Below are 17,430 nucleotides of genomic sequence, written 5' to 3' on the forward strand. Positions count from 1 at the left end.
ACACCAAAATATATCCTAATTGTAATTTTATTTAACATTTGTTATTCTTCAAATTAAATTGTCTTTAAAACATAGGCTATATGAGCTAGATTCAACTAATCAATATACTATTATTATTATTATTATTAATAATAATAATAATAAATATAGCTGCAAGCAGCCATTACCGGGGCCAAGCAGAATAAGACGACAAGACATGGCTGAAGGTGTCAGATCAACTGCAACAATGAGCAATTACAGACATTTAAAGAGGATTTTAGACGAAATGGCTGAAAAATCATAGAAACAGTAATTAAAAATATAATTTAATTGATTATCACTTTCGACAAGTAGGTGGCGCAGTTACAAAACTGATGTGGTCAGAGTGAAGTGACAATGTCACATACAAAGTTTGGTGTCAATATGTCAAGGCATTGCAGAGATAAAGCCTGAATAGTGCTATTGGCATCATGCCTCAACTTTGCTGCTGCGCTATACGAAAATGGTTTCGTCTATCGACAAGAAATCCATAACTTTTAGTCGGCACGGTCTGGAGATGATACGATTCGATTTTGGTGAAAATCGGACAAACGGTCTAGGAGGAGTTTGAAAAAGTAGGTTTTGACTGAAAATCATGATGGCGGACAGGAAGTTTGGCCAAATAAGGAAAACTTGGTATCTATGTTCTCGGCTTGACCCAAGGAATCTATTAAGCATTTCAATAGCCAGATTTATTCAAAAGTTATTAGCCTTTATGGAAATTTTGTTACAACTTTTGACCACTAGGTGGCGCTGTCTCGAAATATTTTGGGTACCTTCAGGGGATGGTGCTGATGACACAATCTGAGTTTCGTAATATTACACCAATGCATTTGTTTAGTATAGCATTTTATTTCACAAAATTGTATTGAAGTCAATGGGAATTTCATGTTTTGTTCTATTATAGCGCCACCAAGAGGCTCAGTCCCACCATTTTTTGTATGTGTCCTCAGAGTGAGCCCATACATATGTGTGTCAATTTTGGTGAAAATATCTCAATTATCTTCGGAGTTATAGACATTTATATGAAAAAACACGTAAAAAATGACTGACACATGACTTTAATTGGAATTTACTACCTCTAGACATCAATATTTTCGCATTTGGGCATTTATGTTTAGTTAACAAGCTATGATTCCAAACTTCTGACGGTGGTTTCGTCTCGATCGGACAAACGGTTTCGAAGATATCGCCTAATGTTTTTTAAGTGCTAAATCACAACGCTACACAAACCGTAAGGCGAAACCTAGCATGTTTGGTATCATTGGACTCGGCAAGGATTCAGGAGTCTAAAGAGATGAGTCTTCTGAAAATAAGTCAACCACATCCAAAGTTATAAGCATTTGAAAAATAAAATTCACCACTAGGTGGCGCTGTTTCGAAACTTCTCACGCTCCTTCAGAACATCGTGCTGATGACCCATACCGAGTTTCGTAACAATCCGTTCATGCGTTCTTAAAATACAGCATTTTAGCACAAAATTCAAAATGGCCGAAAGTCAAAATGGCCGATATGGTAAAATTTTATATCAGTCGACTCGGCATGTTGCCCTGAATCTAACGAGACCAATTTTATGATTTTTGGACAAAATGTTCAGAAGTTATAAGCAAAAATAGCCATTTTTCATATCTCCGGACCAGTAGGTGGCGCTGCGCCGAAACGCAGCATGTAGCCTCAGGTCATGCTTGTGATGACATGTACCAATTTTGGTCTGAATCCGATAAAGCGTTGCGGAGATACAGCCCTACGACTGTTTTCGCAAGCACTACGTAAAATGTGTTCGAGCGTTATTCGAAAACGGTTTGACGAATCAATTTGAATTCCATAACTTTTTGTCAGCACTGCCTGAAGATGATCTGGTTCAATTTTCGTGCAAATCGGACAAACCGTCTAGGACGAGTTCGAAAAAGTAGCTTTTTCAGCCCATTCAAAATGGCGGCCATATTTATAAGCCGGAAAATGACGTCATAGGGTGCAATCGAATCGGCATGAGCTCGGGAATCAGAGGAAAAAAGAATTTTGTTGATTGGCCAAACGGTTCAAAAGTTATTAGCAAAATAAAAGTGAAATTTTGGACAGGTGGTGGCGCTAGAGGGATTGGTTTTAAGACACCAAATTTGGTATGGTGACTTTTTGGACTGTCCTCTATCATTGTGCCAAATTTCATAACTTTCCCGCAATCGGTTCTATGGGCTGCCATAGACTCCCATGGCGGAAGAAGAATAATAATAATAATAATAATAATAAGAACGCGAACAAAAACAATAGGTGCCTCCGCACCTTCGGTGCTTGGCCCCTAATAATAATATAAATATTAACAATATTAGTAGCCTAGTATACATTTATTAAAAACATATCTGTTGTAGCCCTACTGTAGCCTACAACTGAACAACGTATGTTTTTAATAAATGTGTCTTTTATCTATTATAATTAATAAGGAATATGCTATTTAATAATTTTCCTTGGTGTATTAAATCTGCCACATACATGTTATGTTGGACTATTATAAATAATCAGAATACTTGCAATCTCTGATTTTTTTTATCATGTTAATATCATAATTGACTGATGGCCGCTGGAGATGCCGCCGGAAGTGCCGCTCACTGGTGGCCGCTGGAGATGCCGCTCCCGCATTCGGCCGCTGGAGATGCCACTCACTGATGGCAGCTGGAGATGCCGCCGGAAGTGCCGCTTCGAGATGCCGATGCCGCATTTTGCGCTTGCTCTCTCTCATCAGTTTTGCGACCACACACGTATGTGACTAGACTAGGTGTAAATGGAATCGTTTTGATTAGTAAAATGCATGAAGTGACCAATTATAAACAGGCCCCTACACCATAAAAAAGTCAAGTAAACACTTAGTGAGCTAGATACGCAACACAGTAGGCTATGAAGAGTCATTATATCAAAAGACCAAGAGCAAAAAAAAAAAAAAAAAAAAAAACACAAGGAACTCGCACACACTATCAATACTTGCAAATCCCAGCTAACACAAATACGTGACTGTTACGTAACTGCAACGTAATCTGGTGACCAAACTTTCGTCGTGGCGACGTAACTACGTCGTGGCAACCAGAAAATTGAAATTCCTGGATTCGTTGCCACGACGTAACTTTGCAACGTTGTCAGTAAGTAACGGCGACATCGTGGCAACGTTGTGGATTGACAGTCGTGTGTTGGTAACCAGTTGGTCATTTTAGTTTTTAATAATATGGGCGGACATGCAGTGGTCTAATTTAACTTGTCCTCATTGGCCCAAAACTATTTTAGAGACTTTTTCAACGACATATGAAAGATACAGACTCAAAATTCGGTTAATTCAGTTCATTTACTATAGAACAAAGCAAAAACAGTAAAAACAGTATGCAAATAGGTTATAGCCTACATTAAATGAACAAGATTTTCCCCAAAACCTTGAACATAACTACTCCTACACGTCTTCATTTTGGTGGCCCTAATAACAAAGCAAGAATAAGAAAAGAGAAATGCAAGAAAAAAGAACAGTTGAGTGTTTTCCCATTTAACATTTAAATAAACAAAGCAATTAGCACTGAAATATAGAATCTGTATAAGCAGACAGTTTTGTTTAAAAATCGCTTATATTTTTCTAAACATTGTCACAAAGTTATGTTGTGGCAAGTGTATTATTTCCTTTTAAAATAATTTGATAACTTCATGACATGTATCATTATATTCTATAAAACCTTGGTTTAAAATCTTTTTTTACATACATATTATTTTGTTTTTCTTATTCTGAAGTCGTGATTACGATGTCCATTTTCTTAGGCCTTAGGCCTAACTAGGCCTATTTATGATGATTCCTGAAGGCAGCACTAAACCCCAAAATGTGATGGTGCAACTGTCCGAACAAATTAACAGACTAAGAAAACAATTTAAAATGGTGTCTTAATAATAAAAAAATAAAAACTATCCCAGCCAGCAATGACATGTGGGGCCCAGATGAGGGCTTCATGGGCGGCAAATGTGGGCCCCATTATGGGCTTGCACCCGGGATCCACATTGGGGCCAGCCGTGGAAGCCCAGACGTACAAAAAGTGGGATCTGTAAGGGTACTGCATGGGTCTTAATTGGGCAATTCATGTCAGACCCATTTGGGCCCCACCTGCCCAATGGGGTCCAAAGTGGGCTTTGCAACATGGCTACACAGATGGGTTTTAAGTGGGATCTGTAAGGGTCTTATGTGGGTCTTAACTGGGCAATTCATGTCAGACCCATTTGGGGCCCACCTGCTTAAAGGGGTTTAAAATGGGCTTGCACCCGGGATCCACATGGGGGCCAGCCATGGATGCCCAGATGGGTTTTAAGTGGGATCTGTAAGGGTCTTATGTGGGTCTTAACTGGGCAATTCATGACAGACCCATTAGGGGCCCACCAGTCTGAAGGGGTTTAAAGTGGGTTTGCACCCGGGATCCACATGGGGGCCAGCCGTGGATGCCCAGGTGGGTTTTAAGTGGGATCTGTAAGGGTCTTATGTGGGTCTTAACTGGGCAATTCATGACAGACCCATTTGGGGCCCACCAGTCTGAAGGGGTTTAAAGTGGGTTTGCACCCGGGATCCACATGGGGGCCAGCCGTGGATGCCCAGGTGGGTTTTAAGTGGGATCTGTAAGGGTCTTATGTGGGTCTTAACTGGGCAATTCATGTCAGACCCATTTGGGCCCCACCTGCCCAAATGGGTCTAAAGTGGGCTTGCACCCGGGATCCAACCATGGCTACCCAGATGGGCTTTAAATGGGCTCTGTAAGAGTCTTATGTGGGTCCTAACTGGGCAATTCATGCCAGACCCATTGGGGCCCCACCTGCCCAAAGGGGTTTAAAGTGGGTTTGCACCCAGGATCCAGCTGTGGATGCCCAGATGGGCTTTAAAAGGGATCTGTAAGGGTGTTATGTTTGATCTTAACCGGGCAATTCATGACAGACCCATTTGGGCCCCACCTGCTTAAAGGGCGTTTAAAATAGGCTTGCACCCGGGATCCACACGGGGGCCAGCCATGGATGCCCAGATGGGTTTTAAGTGGGACCTGTAAGGGTCTTATGTGGGTCTTAACTGGGTAATTCATGTCAGACCCATTTGGGCCCCACCTGCCTAAAGGGGTTTAAAGTGGGCTTGCACCAGGATTCAACCGTGAATGCCCCCATGGGCTTAAAGTGGGCTCTGTAAGGATCTTATGTGGGTCCTAACTGGGCAATTCATGCAAGGCCTATCTAAGCCCAACCATGCCAAATTGTTTAAAGGAGAACTCCGGTCAATTTTAACATTGAGCTAATTTTTTTGTACATTTGGAGTGCTGTCAGTACAGAGAACAACGACAAGATCCTCCATGAGACTCGTGTATTTTTGTCTGATGAGTGAAAGTGTAAATCAATGATGTTCTTCTGTGTTACATTATAAATCCAGACATCTACTCACAATCTTTATGATGTCTAGAAAAATATTTTCAAAGCACTATTATGCATTTATTTGACTAATGTTAATTGTTTCTTCTCCAGGTGTGTCTGGTGTTGATCCAGAAGAAGTGCCAGTGGAGAAGGGATATTCAGTCACTCTAAACACTGGTGTTCAAACAAACCAACAATACCTGATTATGTGGTTTTATAATATCATTCCCATCGCTCAAATCCCTGGAGATCAGCGTGATATCTGTACAGATTTTCGGTGTAAAGAGAGATTCAGAGGCAGACTGAAGCTGGATCATCAGACTGGATCTCTGACCATCATGAACATCACAAACACAGACTCTGGAGATTATAAACTACAGATCATCAGCAGCAGCAACAGCATCAGTGTAAAGATCTTCATTGTTTCTGTTTATGGTGAGTCTTCATGTTTAAAAGCAAGTCTTGTCCATTTAAATCACTTCATTAAAGTGTTTAGTACTTGTGACATTCAGGAGTGTTTTCTCTTTACCTGTATATTAATTCACACACAGCATAAAGATAATTTCTACAAAAACACATTTATTCTTAAACTGTAATTTATAGCTTTAACTTCATATTCAGTGCATTATGATTTAAAGTGTACTTGTTCTTCTATTGGTGGTAGTTTAACTGTTTTGTTCTGGTGAAGATGTCAGCTTCTCGTCATATCATCCATCCATTTCAAAGCATTTATTATTTATTGATCCGTGTACCTTCAGATAAATTGTGTTCTCGTTTTTGTCTTAATCGGAAAAACAAAGAAATCGTTCATTTATCACATATTCGACCCTTCTCATGAACGTAAAAAAAACCCCGCAAATCTTTTTTTTTTTTTTTTCATATTTTTGTTTGTGTTTTCATCAAACTTTGTTGTAATCCGCCAAATGGAAAGACAGTAAAGCCAAACTGGATAAACACGTTGTATTTTTCCATCTCTACACGGGCGGGAATAAAACGCCTCTTTCCGCTGATTGGTCAAGCAAAGATCAAGCCGTGATGTCATCAGTTGTTACTAGTGTCAGTCACTGTGGGTGAATAAAACTGTTATTTAATTGTAAGATTAAAACTGTAAAATAATAACAATAACATTTTTATTCTTCCATTGTATCTTAATGTTTTGGGAAATGGCACAATTTCCTGGAGTATCATAATATTCATGGTTGTATGATGTTAATGAAATAAATGTTCATTGTGAATCCAGTCATATCTCTCTACTCACAATCTTTATGATATGTAAAAAAGTTTTTTCAAAGCACTATTATGCATTTGTTTGGCTAATGTTAATTGTTTCTTCTTCAGATGTGTCTGGTGTTGATAAAGTGTCAGTGATGGAGGGAGATTCAGTCACTCTAAACACTAGTGTTCAAACACACCAACAAGACATAATTAGATGGTATAATAATGGCATTCGCATCGCTCAGATCACTGGAGATCTCAGTCAGATCTGTACAGATGTTCAGTGTAATGAAGGTACTGAGAGATTCAGAGGCAGACTGAAGCTGGATCATCAGACTGGATCTCTGACCATCATGAACACCACAAACACAGACTCTGGAGAATATACACTAGTGATCATCAGCATCATCGGCAGCTTCAGCATCAGCAACAGCCACAGATTCAGTGTACACGTACAGTTCTTCAGTGATATAGTTCATGGTGAGTCTTCATGTTTAAAAGCAAGTCTTGTCCATTTAAATCAAATCATTAATGTGTTTAATACTTTTGCAGTGACATTCAGTGGTGTTTTCTATTTTTCTTTATCTATATTTATTTGAAACAGCCTAAGTTTCTAAGTACATACACTACCAGAGAAAAGTTTGGGATCGGTAAGATTTTTTATGTTTTTGAAAGAAATCTCTTCCGCTCACCAAGGCTGCATTTATTCGATTAAAAAACAAATACAAAATAATAATAATAATATTGTGAAATATGATTACTGTGTAAAACAGCTGTTTTTTGTGTGTTTTTGTTTCTATGTGTTATTTATTTAAAATAAATGTTGTTCTTTTGAACTTTCTATTCATCAAAGAATCCTGAAATTAAAATGTAAATAACTATTTTCAACTTTGATAATTATATGAATGTTTCTTGAGCATCAAATCATCATATTAGAATGATTTCTGAAGGATCATGTGACACTGAAGACTGGAGTAATGATGCTGAAAATTCAGCTTTGATCACCGGAATAAAGTAAAGTTTAAAATATATTAAAATAGAAACCCATTATTTTAAATTTCCATAACAATTGTTAATAAGGTTCTGACTTTATCTTATGTTTGTGTTATTATAGTTATTATTTAGTTTACTGTAGTTTCACTTTCCACTTTCCACGTGCCCAGCAACAGTTAGGCCAATCAGCAATCCCCCTTATTTTTCTCCACCAATCAGACAGTCTCTACTAGCGCAACTCCGAACTGTTGTCAGTATGCATGTAAATTTCATCGGAGACACTCGCTCCATTCCTGATCCGATATATCTAGAGAAAATATCTTTATTCTTCAGTTCTGCTTCATGCGTCCATGAGAATAAACCATGAACAAAACTCACATCGTCTATGTCAAACTGTTTCATTAAAGAGTGGCATGAGAGTGTAAAATTCGTCCTCATTATTGTTCTGACCGGACAACCTGGGGAGATTGAAGATTTTGTATCAACCCTAAGTACAGTCCTTCTCAGAGGTCACAAGTTTGGGTCTCCTTCCTGACACCTCTTTTACATGGTCCTTCGAGCCGGATCTTCAGTTTCCTCAGCTCTACAATGGATCACACTCGTCCTCGCCGTGATATCCGTCGGCCTCGCTACCTCGATGACTTTCTGGTGAATATCCCGCCACGTCGTCCTTCTTCTCTCACACTCCATGGCCACTCCAACGAGGGAGCAGCTTTTCAACCTCATGCTCCAGTCATCACTCCAGATCCAGTTGGACCTGCACCTCAGAACCTCAGCTCTGAAGCAGTCATGTCAGCTTTGCAGGAGATGAAAGAGGAGAACAACCAGCTCAGGCGAGATATGCAAATTCTCTCTCCTTGAGATCAGCGCCTCAGCCTCAACACCTCGATCCAGGGCATTCTGCTCAGTTTGAGGATAGCGCCACCACATATATGCCTTATCATCTTCCTGAGAGAACATCCACTCCTAATCGCAATCTTCAAGCAGTAGTGGATGATCTTCCGCCCTGGCCTGACGCTGTACCAATTCCTCCCTGGAGCGAGCCTCTACCTCCTCCACCTCCAGCTGACGTGCCGCTACCTCCTCCGCCGCCTCCGGTGTCATATTTACCTTCATATGAGGCAGGGATTCACTCCACTCCAGCGTATGTAGAGCCGTATACTCTCCCTCACAATACATACTCTGTGGAGGCGACATACAGAGGTCCAGACAGACATACAGAGGTCCAGAGGCCCGCCTCAAGATAGCGCTTGACAACCTCTTGCCTAGAGATGCAACTGAGCGGTTCAAATACCAAATACTAGTTGATCACCTCAAGTTCGAAGATGCGCTCCTCATTGCAGACTCCTACTGTAATAGTCCAACTCCCTACTCGAAGACAATGGCCTCACTGACTGAAATGTATGGGCAACCTCACAAACTAGCCCTGCAGCGCATCAATGAAGTCCTGGCCGAGCCTCCAATCAGAAGTGGGGATAGTCGAAGTTTTCGCCTCTTCGGCCTCAAAGTCAGAGCTCTGGTCGGTATGTTAGATCAACTGGGCAAGGAGGGCAAGACTGAGCTGGATTGCGGGTCACACACCTCACGACTTCTGTCCAAGTTGCCGCATGAACTCAGAGCACAATTCAAGCGTTACATAGACCCCATCCGCACTCCGATACCTACCTTGGTGCACTTCTCTAATTGGCTTGAATACGAGGTCCGTGTTCAGGATGAGGACTATCAACCTTACCATTCACGGTCTCCACGAGACGAACATCAGAAGGGCTTCAAGCCCAAGTTGCAGAAGTCCAGTGCACGTCCTACCACAGTTTTGCTTGGCTCTGATCCTTCTCCTAATTCACCTGAGTCTTCGTCACAAGTTCGACCTCACGTCAGCACTAAACTTGAGAAACCTAAGAAGTATTGCCCCTTTTGTGACGACATTCAACATTACTTCAATCAGTGTCAAGAGTTTAAGAAGTTTTCCACTGATCAGAGAGCGTCATGGATCAAAACCGGCAAGCGCTGCTGGAGATGTGGCAGAAGTCACCTTGCTTCTCAATGCTATCTCAAGGCTAAGTGTCAGCAGTGTAATCAGACACATCTTGATATACTGCATGAGGTCAACACTCCCGCAACCAAATCAGCCCATCCAACCGCAGCGACTGGACAACCAGCTACCTACTACCTCGATCCAGACCTCAGGAGTAGCTGTGTATTGCTGAAGATGGTCAAAGTTCTTCTCCACAATGGCAAACACAGACTCGAGACTTATGCCATCCTCGATGATGGCTCTGAACGCACCATCTTGCTTCACAGTGCCGCTCAAGAGCTACATCTCAAGGGACAGAGTGAGGACTTAGCGCTCAGAACTATCCGTCAAGATGTGAAGACTGTTTCAGGAAAGTCAGTGTCATTTTCCATATCCTCATCTGCCCATCCTCAGAAACAATTTCGCATCCACAAAGCCTTCACTGCGGTAGAGCTTGGCCTTTCCAAGCATTCTCATCCTGTTGAGGCCCTACGGAAAACGTATCGTCATCTCAGAGGCCTCCCGCTACATTCAATCAGCCAAGGGCAGCCACTTCTCCTCATTGGTTCAGACTACCCCCATCTTCTCTCTCCAGTTGAGCCTGTGCACCTAGGCCCACCAGGGGGCCCCGCAGCATTGAAAACTCGTCTCGGCTGGACTCTGCAAGGTCCTGCCAAAGTCCTGCTGCACCAGACGTCCACCCCCCAGTGTCTCCTTATTAACACTCCCACTTCCTCTAATGACCTTCTCAATCACGTGTCCAGATTATGGGAGATGGACATTCTTCCCTATCGTAGCGAAAAGCTCATCACCAGGTCAAAACAGGATAAGGCGGCCATCAAACTGTTGGAGGAGAAGACAGTCAGAGTTAACATTGACAACGTGCAGAGATATGCCACCCCACTGCTCTGGAAGGAAGGTCTTCCTCCTCTCAGTGCCCCAAAGGAAGCTGTCCTGAGTCACCTACGAGGCACAGAGAGTCGTCTCGCCAAAGACCCAGTCAAGGCTGCATCATACAGCCAAGAAATCAAGAAACTGGTGGATTCGGGTTACATCAAGAGGCTCACATCACCTGAAGACCAGAGCAGGCAATCGTGGTATATTCCCCATCACATGGTCCATCACAATGGCAAAGACCGCATTGTCTTCAACTGCTCATTCACCTTCCAAAACACCAGCCTGAATGAACATCTACTTCCAGGGCCAACCCTAGGTTCCAGTATTCTTGGTGTCCTGCTCCGTTTCAGGCAATATCCCACTGCGGTGAGCAGCGACATTAAGGGCATGTTTCATCAGGTCCGCCTCCTGTCTGATGATCAGCCCTTCCTCCGCTTCCTTTGGAGGGACATGAACCGCAGCAACAAGCCTGACATCTACCAGTGGCAGGTGCTCCCTTTCGGCACCACCTGCAGTCCCTGCTGCGCGACCTTTGCCCTCCAAAAGCACGTCATTGACCACAGCAGCCTTGATGAAGATACTCGGTTTTCAGTGGAGAACTGTTTTTATGTAGACAATCTTCTTCAAAGCTTCCCAACCATCTCAGAAGCAAAGCAGCTCATCCACAAACTTCAGACTCTGCTCCAATCAGGTGGCTTTGAGCTGCGTCAATGGGCCACCAACGTTCCAGACATCATCAGTCATCTGCCGCCTGAACTCAAATCCGAGAGCAGAGATCTGTGGCTATCAATGGAGGGTGCAGATCCCCCAGAACGGACCCTAGGGCTGCACTGGCACTGCAAAACAGATACTCTCACCTATCGCCTTCGCCACACAAAGCAATCTGAGCCCACAATGCGCAGCATTTACCGAGTCCTAGCTCAACAATATGACCCTCTAGGACTGCTCATTCCCTACACCACTCGGGCCAAAATCCTGGTGCAGAGCCTCTGGGGAAAGAAACGGGACTGGGACGATCCTCATCTTCCCGAGGATCTGCTCCAGCTGTGGCAGGCGTGGGCGAGTGAACTTCCATTACTTCCTAACGTTACTGTAAATCGTTGTTATGTCCACTCAGATACCGACCTCCCAGCGACCTCCCAGAGCATCCACATTTTCTCAGATGCATCAGAGAGGGCCTATGGATCGGTCGCCTACCTGCGTACTGTCAGCGCCGATGATGATGTCCAGGTAGCGTTCCTAGCGGCCCGTTCCCGTGTTGCTCCAGTCCGCCAGCAGTCCATCCCGAGGCTGGAACTCTGCGCTGCCCACCTCGGGGCCCAGCTTGGTGCAGTCCTGAAACGAGAGCTCACAGTCTCCATCTCCTCCGTCACCTACTGGACCGACTCCACCACCGTGTTGGCTTGGTTGCTGTCTCCTTCCTGCCGCTACAAGGTGTTCGTTGGTGCCAGAGTTGCGGATATCCAGGAATTAACTGAGAGCAGCTCATGGCGCTATGTCCACTCCAGTGAGAATCCTGCTGACGATATAACTCGCGGACTGACCCTCTCACAGATCCAGAGTCACAGCCGCTGGAGATCTGGACCTGCCTTCCTTCATGAAAGTGAGTCAACCTGGTCTTCCTGTCCAGACATTACATGCCTTGATGATTCAGCAGAGCTGCGCAAAGCCAAGTTTTGTGGTGTCATCTCTACTTCCCCTCATCCACCTTTACCCGACACTAGCCAGTTTAGTAGCTTCCAAGAGCTGCTGGAAGCCACAGTTCGAGCATGTCACGGGGCGGCCACCGACTCTAAACCCACAGCTGAGTCTTTCAGACAAGCTGAACTCTCTCTCTTCAGACAAGTGCAAAGTGACTGTTTTCCAGAGGAGTTTGCTCTCATCTCCTCCCAAAAGCCCATTCCATCCAGCAGTAGGCTTATCACTTTGGCTCCAGAATACGACCCAGAGACTCAGTTAATCCGTGTCGGGGGCCGACTAAGACACTGTGAATCCCTCAGCTCAGGCACTTTGCATCCCTTTGTCTTAGACCCTCATCATCCCATCACAAAGTTGATCATTGCTGATTACGACAGCAAGCTTGCACATCCAGGCCCTGAAAGAGTCTTCGCTGAGCTACGCAGAAGGTTCTGGATCTTGCGAGGCAGAGAGGCTGTCCGCAAGCAGCAACACCACTGTACAGAGTGCCGCAAGTGGCGTAGCCAACCCATTATTCCCAAAATGGCCGACCTCCCGCCTTCCAGTCTAAGGTTACACCATCCAGCTTTCTACTCAACTGGCATGGACTGTTTTGGTCCTTTCCTCATTAAAATAGGGAGGCGCAATGAGAAGCGATGGGGCATAATATTCAAATGCCTCACCACACATGCAGTGTACCTAGATCTGCTGGCCAGCATGGACACTGACTCGTTCCTCATGAGTCTACGCCGTTTCATCTCTAGACGGGGAAAGCCTCATGAATTGCTGTCCGATCAAGGTACAAACTTTAAAGGTGGCAGCTCAGAACTTCAAGAGGCCTTCAACTCACTTGCCCCCGCTCTGCAGTCACAACTCGCTAGCCAGCAAATTCATTTCCGCTTCAACCCACCTAGTGCCCCTCATTTTGGGGGTTCCTGGGAGCGAGAAATCCGCACCATCAAGTCAGCGCTGCATGCCATACTGGGATCACAAACGGTCACCGAAGAGGTCCTCAGAACCATCCTTACTGAAGTTGAGAGCATTATCAACTCCAAACCGCTTGGTTACACCTCTTCTGATGTGGCAGACCCAGATCCAATCACTCCAAATGTGCTGCTGATGGGGCGGCTGGACCCATCTACTCCGCAGGTTGTTTACTCAGGTACAGAGCTCCTCAGTCGACGCAGATGGCGACACTGCCAGGTCTTAGCGGATCAGTTTTGGATCCATTTTATCAGGAACTACTTACCATCTCTCCAGAGCCGCTCCAAATGGCAACAAGACCAAGAAGACATCCGTATTGATGATATTGTTCTTGTTGTTGACCAGCAGCTTCCGCGTGCCTTGTGGCTTGTTGGCAAAGTCACAGAAGTTTTCCCTGGAGCTGATGGCAGGATTCGTATTGCTCATATTCAGATCAAAGACAAATCCTACACCAGACCCGTCGCCAAGCTCATCAAGCTGCCTGCACTTCCTCGAGACATTCCTGACTGACTCGTGTTCAACTTTGCTGCCCAAAGTTGGGGGCGGCTGTTAATAAGGTTCTGACTTTATCTTATGTTTGTGTTATTATAGTTATTATTTAGTTTACTGTAGTTTCACTTTCCACTTTCCACGTGCCCAGCAACAGTTAGGCCAATCAGCAATCCCCCTTATTTTTCTCCACCAATCAGACAGTCTCTACTAGCGCAACTCCGAACTGTTGTCAGTATGCATGTAAATTTCATCGGAGACACTCGCTCCATTCCTGATCCGATATATCTAGAGAAAATATCTTTATTCTTCAGTTCTGCTTCATGCATCCATGAGAATAAACCATGAACAAAACTCACATCGTCTATGTCAAACTGTTTCATTAAAGAGTGGCATGAGAGTGTAAAATTCGTCCTCATTATTGTTCTGACCGGACAACCTGGGGAGATTGAAGATTTTGTATCAACCCTAAGTACAGTCCTTCTCAGAGGTCACAAGTTTGGGTCTCCTTCCTGACACCTCTTTTACAACAATAATATTTAAAAAAAAAAAAAAAAAAAAAAAAAAATGCAGCCTTGGTGAGCAGAAGAGACTTAATGTAATATATAAAATATAAATATTAAAAATAATAAAAAAAATCTTACCAAAGCTATCGACTGGTAGTGTAGAAAAACACATGTTCTCTTAAACTGTAATTTATAGCTTTAACTTTAAATTCAGTGCTTTATGATTTAAAACAAACTAGTTTTTCTATTGGTGGTAGTTTAACTGTTTTGTTCTGGTCAATATCATCTCTTATCACCTTTTATTATCATCAGTTTAAATACATCTATTTTTTTCTTCTTCTTTGTTCACCAAGAATCCAAAGTGCAGTGGGTTTGAAGTTAACAAAAAAAATATGTTCATAAAATATTTATATCAAGCCAGTAAATGTTTTCATTGAGATCATGTTTGACAAAATAATTATTCACATGCAAAAAAAAAGTTACTGTTATTAAAGGGATAGTTCGCCCCAAAAATGAAAATTCTGTCATCATTTACTCACCCTCAAGTTGTTTCAAACCTGTAAGAATTTCTTTTTTCTGCTGAACACAAAAGAAGATATTTTGAAAAATGTTGGTAACCAGACAGTTGATGGACCCCATTGACTTACATAGTATTTTTTTTCCTACTATGGAAGTCAGTGGGGTCCATCAACTGTCTGGTTACCAACATTTTTCAAAATATCTTCTTTTGTGTTCAGCAGAAAAAAGAAATTCTTACAGGTTTGAAACAACTTGAGGGTGAGTAAATGATGACAGAATTTTCATTTTTGGGCGAACTATCCCTTTAAGATGAAAAATGAATGTATAAATAGTCTTTAAAAAGTGTTTTAGCTGCTAGTTCTTCAAAAACACACAAGATGGAGCCATTTACCAGTTAAATCAACATCATACAACGGATGACCACAGTGTAGAAATAAATATCAGACAAAACTATTGTTGATTTATAAGTTACTTTCTTAATAACAATGACTGTCTGTCTTTAACTCTTTAACTCTTCCAGATCGAGATGCAGGTCTGACTCCATCCTTTCCAAGAAAATATGGAGATGTTGCTATTCCTGTAGCTGTAGCTGTTGCTGTTGCTGTTATTCTTCTGATTGTTGCTGTGATTTACTGTTATTGCAAGCGCAGAGCAAGAAGGAACGGTGAGTGTAACATACAAATTATTTAAAAAGATGGAAATATGAGATTTAAGATTTGAGATGGAAATGTGAGAATTTTCCATATTTTACTCTAACCTAAGTGAAGTGTTTAATAGAGTTTGTTGTTTTTCCTCCAGAAGCGAACAGGACGGAGCGCGATAAACGGGTGAGAAACTACATCAACTGAATCTGTCTGACTGCAAAACAGATTCACATCTGTGCGCTCAATAAATGTTTGTGTGTGATTTACATTTTACATTATTATATACTTAGAGTAATTTATTTAAATAATATTTCAAGCATTTAAATGTGCAGGTTGTTTAGGAAAGATGAATTATTCTAATAAATGTGAAGAGAAACATCCTACATTTTAAGATATTTAGTTATTTTTTGCGATTCCAAGCCTTTGTGTAACTCAAACATCAATCCGGTTTATTTCTTTTTCTTTCTGTTTATCTGTGTTTTTTTATAAACAGGAAAGTGGAGCTGAAGACTCGTCCCCTGATCAGAGAGACACTTTTCTGATGAAGAATCTCAGAGACTCGAACCTTAATCAGGCTGAGGCTGAGGCGGCCAATGAGACGCTCACATAACACTATTGTTTTGATACTTTCATTAAAGGGATAGTTCCCTTTGAAATTAAATTTTGGTATGGTTTAGCTTACCTCAAGGGCATCCAAGATGTAGGTGTCTTTTTTTCCACAGTAGTTTAAATTTTTATATTTTTAGGTCAAACCGTTCTTGTCTGTCAGTCATTTCATGCAGGTCTATGGTCACTGTCTCAAAGAGCATCCACAGAGTCCAAATTAAAACAATTCCCCATCGTCCAAATTAAACAATTCCCCATCGTCCAAATTAAACAATTCCCCATCGTAAGTACACATTGATGGCCTAAGACACGAAACGAGCAGTTTGTGTGAGAAAACGAACAGTATTTATATCGTTGTTACCTATTGAACACAGCCGCGTTCAAATGATCTGAGGGCGCGGGCGGGTATAGATATATACACTAGATGTCGCCTTGGCTACTGCAGTTCATTGGAACGAATTGTTTAATTTGGACGATGGGGAATTGTTTTAATTTGGACTCTGTGCATGCTCTTGAGACAGTACCCATAGACCTGCATGAAATGACTGACAGACAAGAACAGTTTGACCTAAAAATATCAAAATTGAAACTACTGCGTAAAAAAAGACACCTACATCTTGGATGCCTTTGAGGTAAGCTAAAACATACCAAAATTTAATTTCAAAGTGAACTATCCCTTTAAAAGAGAAGATGGGAAACGAGAAGAAACTCACATCGCTCACAGAGAAAGAGTGTCACGATACCAAGATTTCATTAGTTGGCACCAATAGAGACATTTCACCTTGATACCAATTTTAACTAATTCAAAATAGTTTGTTTATTAGTTATTTAAATAATAGCCTAAATATATTTTAAAATATGCAAACATTGCTTCAGAAAAGGCAAACGGTTAATTAGTAAGAAACAAAGGAGAACATTACCATTACCTCCAATAGTACAGAGAGCGCTTGAGGATTTTCAGAGTGTAAATGTTTATTAAAGCTGCTAAATTGACTCGGACAGAAACAGTGATTTCTCTGTTTCTCTGTAATCTGTAAAGACCCCCTGAAATCATAATTTGAGTTTTTTAGCTTTCAGTATGAATATGTTAGCCTTAAGGTTATAAATAAGTTAATGAGCTCCGGAAGAATGGCAAAATTTGCATTTAGGAGATATAAGCTTTCAAAACTTAGTCTCTCACTTCCGCTAAAATGGATCACAGGTTTTTATGACATCACCGCAGACTCTGTCCAATCAAGCGCTCTCTAGAATCTAAAGCTCCGCCCCCTATGCTATAAACACCACCTGGCCAAAGCCACCGTTGACACGTCAGGGAGCAATATGTGCTGAGGATGTGTGTTCGCTTACTCAAACGCTCGAGTTTTATTCTGTTTTCCAACTGTACGGTGATTAAGAATGAAATGGCTAGAGTTTATTCACACCTCTACTACTGAATCCAACGTATCATCAGTGCTGGGATTCGCTTCAT

The 17,430-nt window shown here is 42.1% G+C and overlaps 1 protein-coding gene across 1 annotated transcript; it reads left to right on the top strand.

Moving 5' to 3' along the window:
* Nucleotides 1-5,756: 5,756 nt before the first annotated feature.
* Nucleotides 5,757-16,004, top strand: LOC311294830 (uncharacterized protein; the record flags this gene model as incomplete). The annotated part of the gene is made up of 5 exons (XM_084415864.1): nucleotides 5,757-5,853; nucleotides 6,757-7,113; nucleotides 15,233-15,376; nucleotides 15,511-15,539; nucleotides 15,850-16,004. 5 exons carry the CDS (start codon nucleotides 5,757-5,759, stop codon nucleotides 15,964-15,966), a joined length of 744 nt encoding a protein of 247 aa, XP_084271990.1. The 3' UTR covers nucleotides 15,967-16,004.
* Nucleotides 16,005-17,430: the final 1,426 nt, after the last annotated feature.

This window comes from Rutilus rutilus (assembly GCF_951802725.1).
Source record: "Rutilus rutilus genome assembly, chromosome: 8".
Taxonomy (NCBI): domain Eukaryota; kingdom Metazoa; phylum Chordata; class Actinopteri; order Cypriniformes; family Leuciscidae; genus Rutilus; species Rutilus rutilus.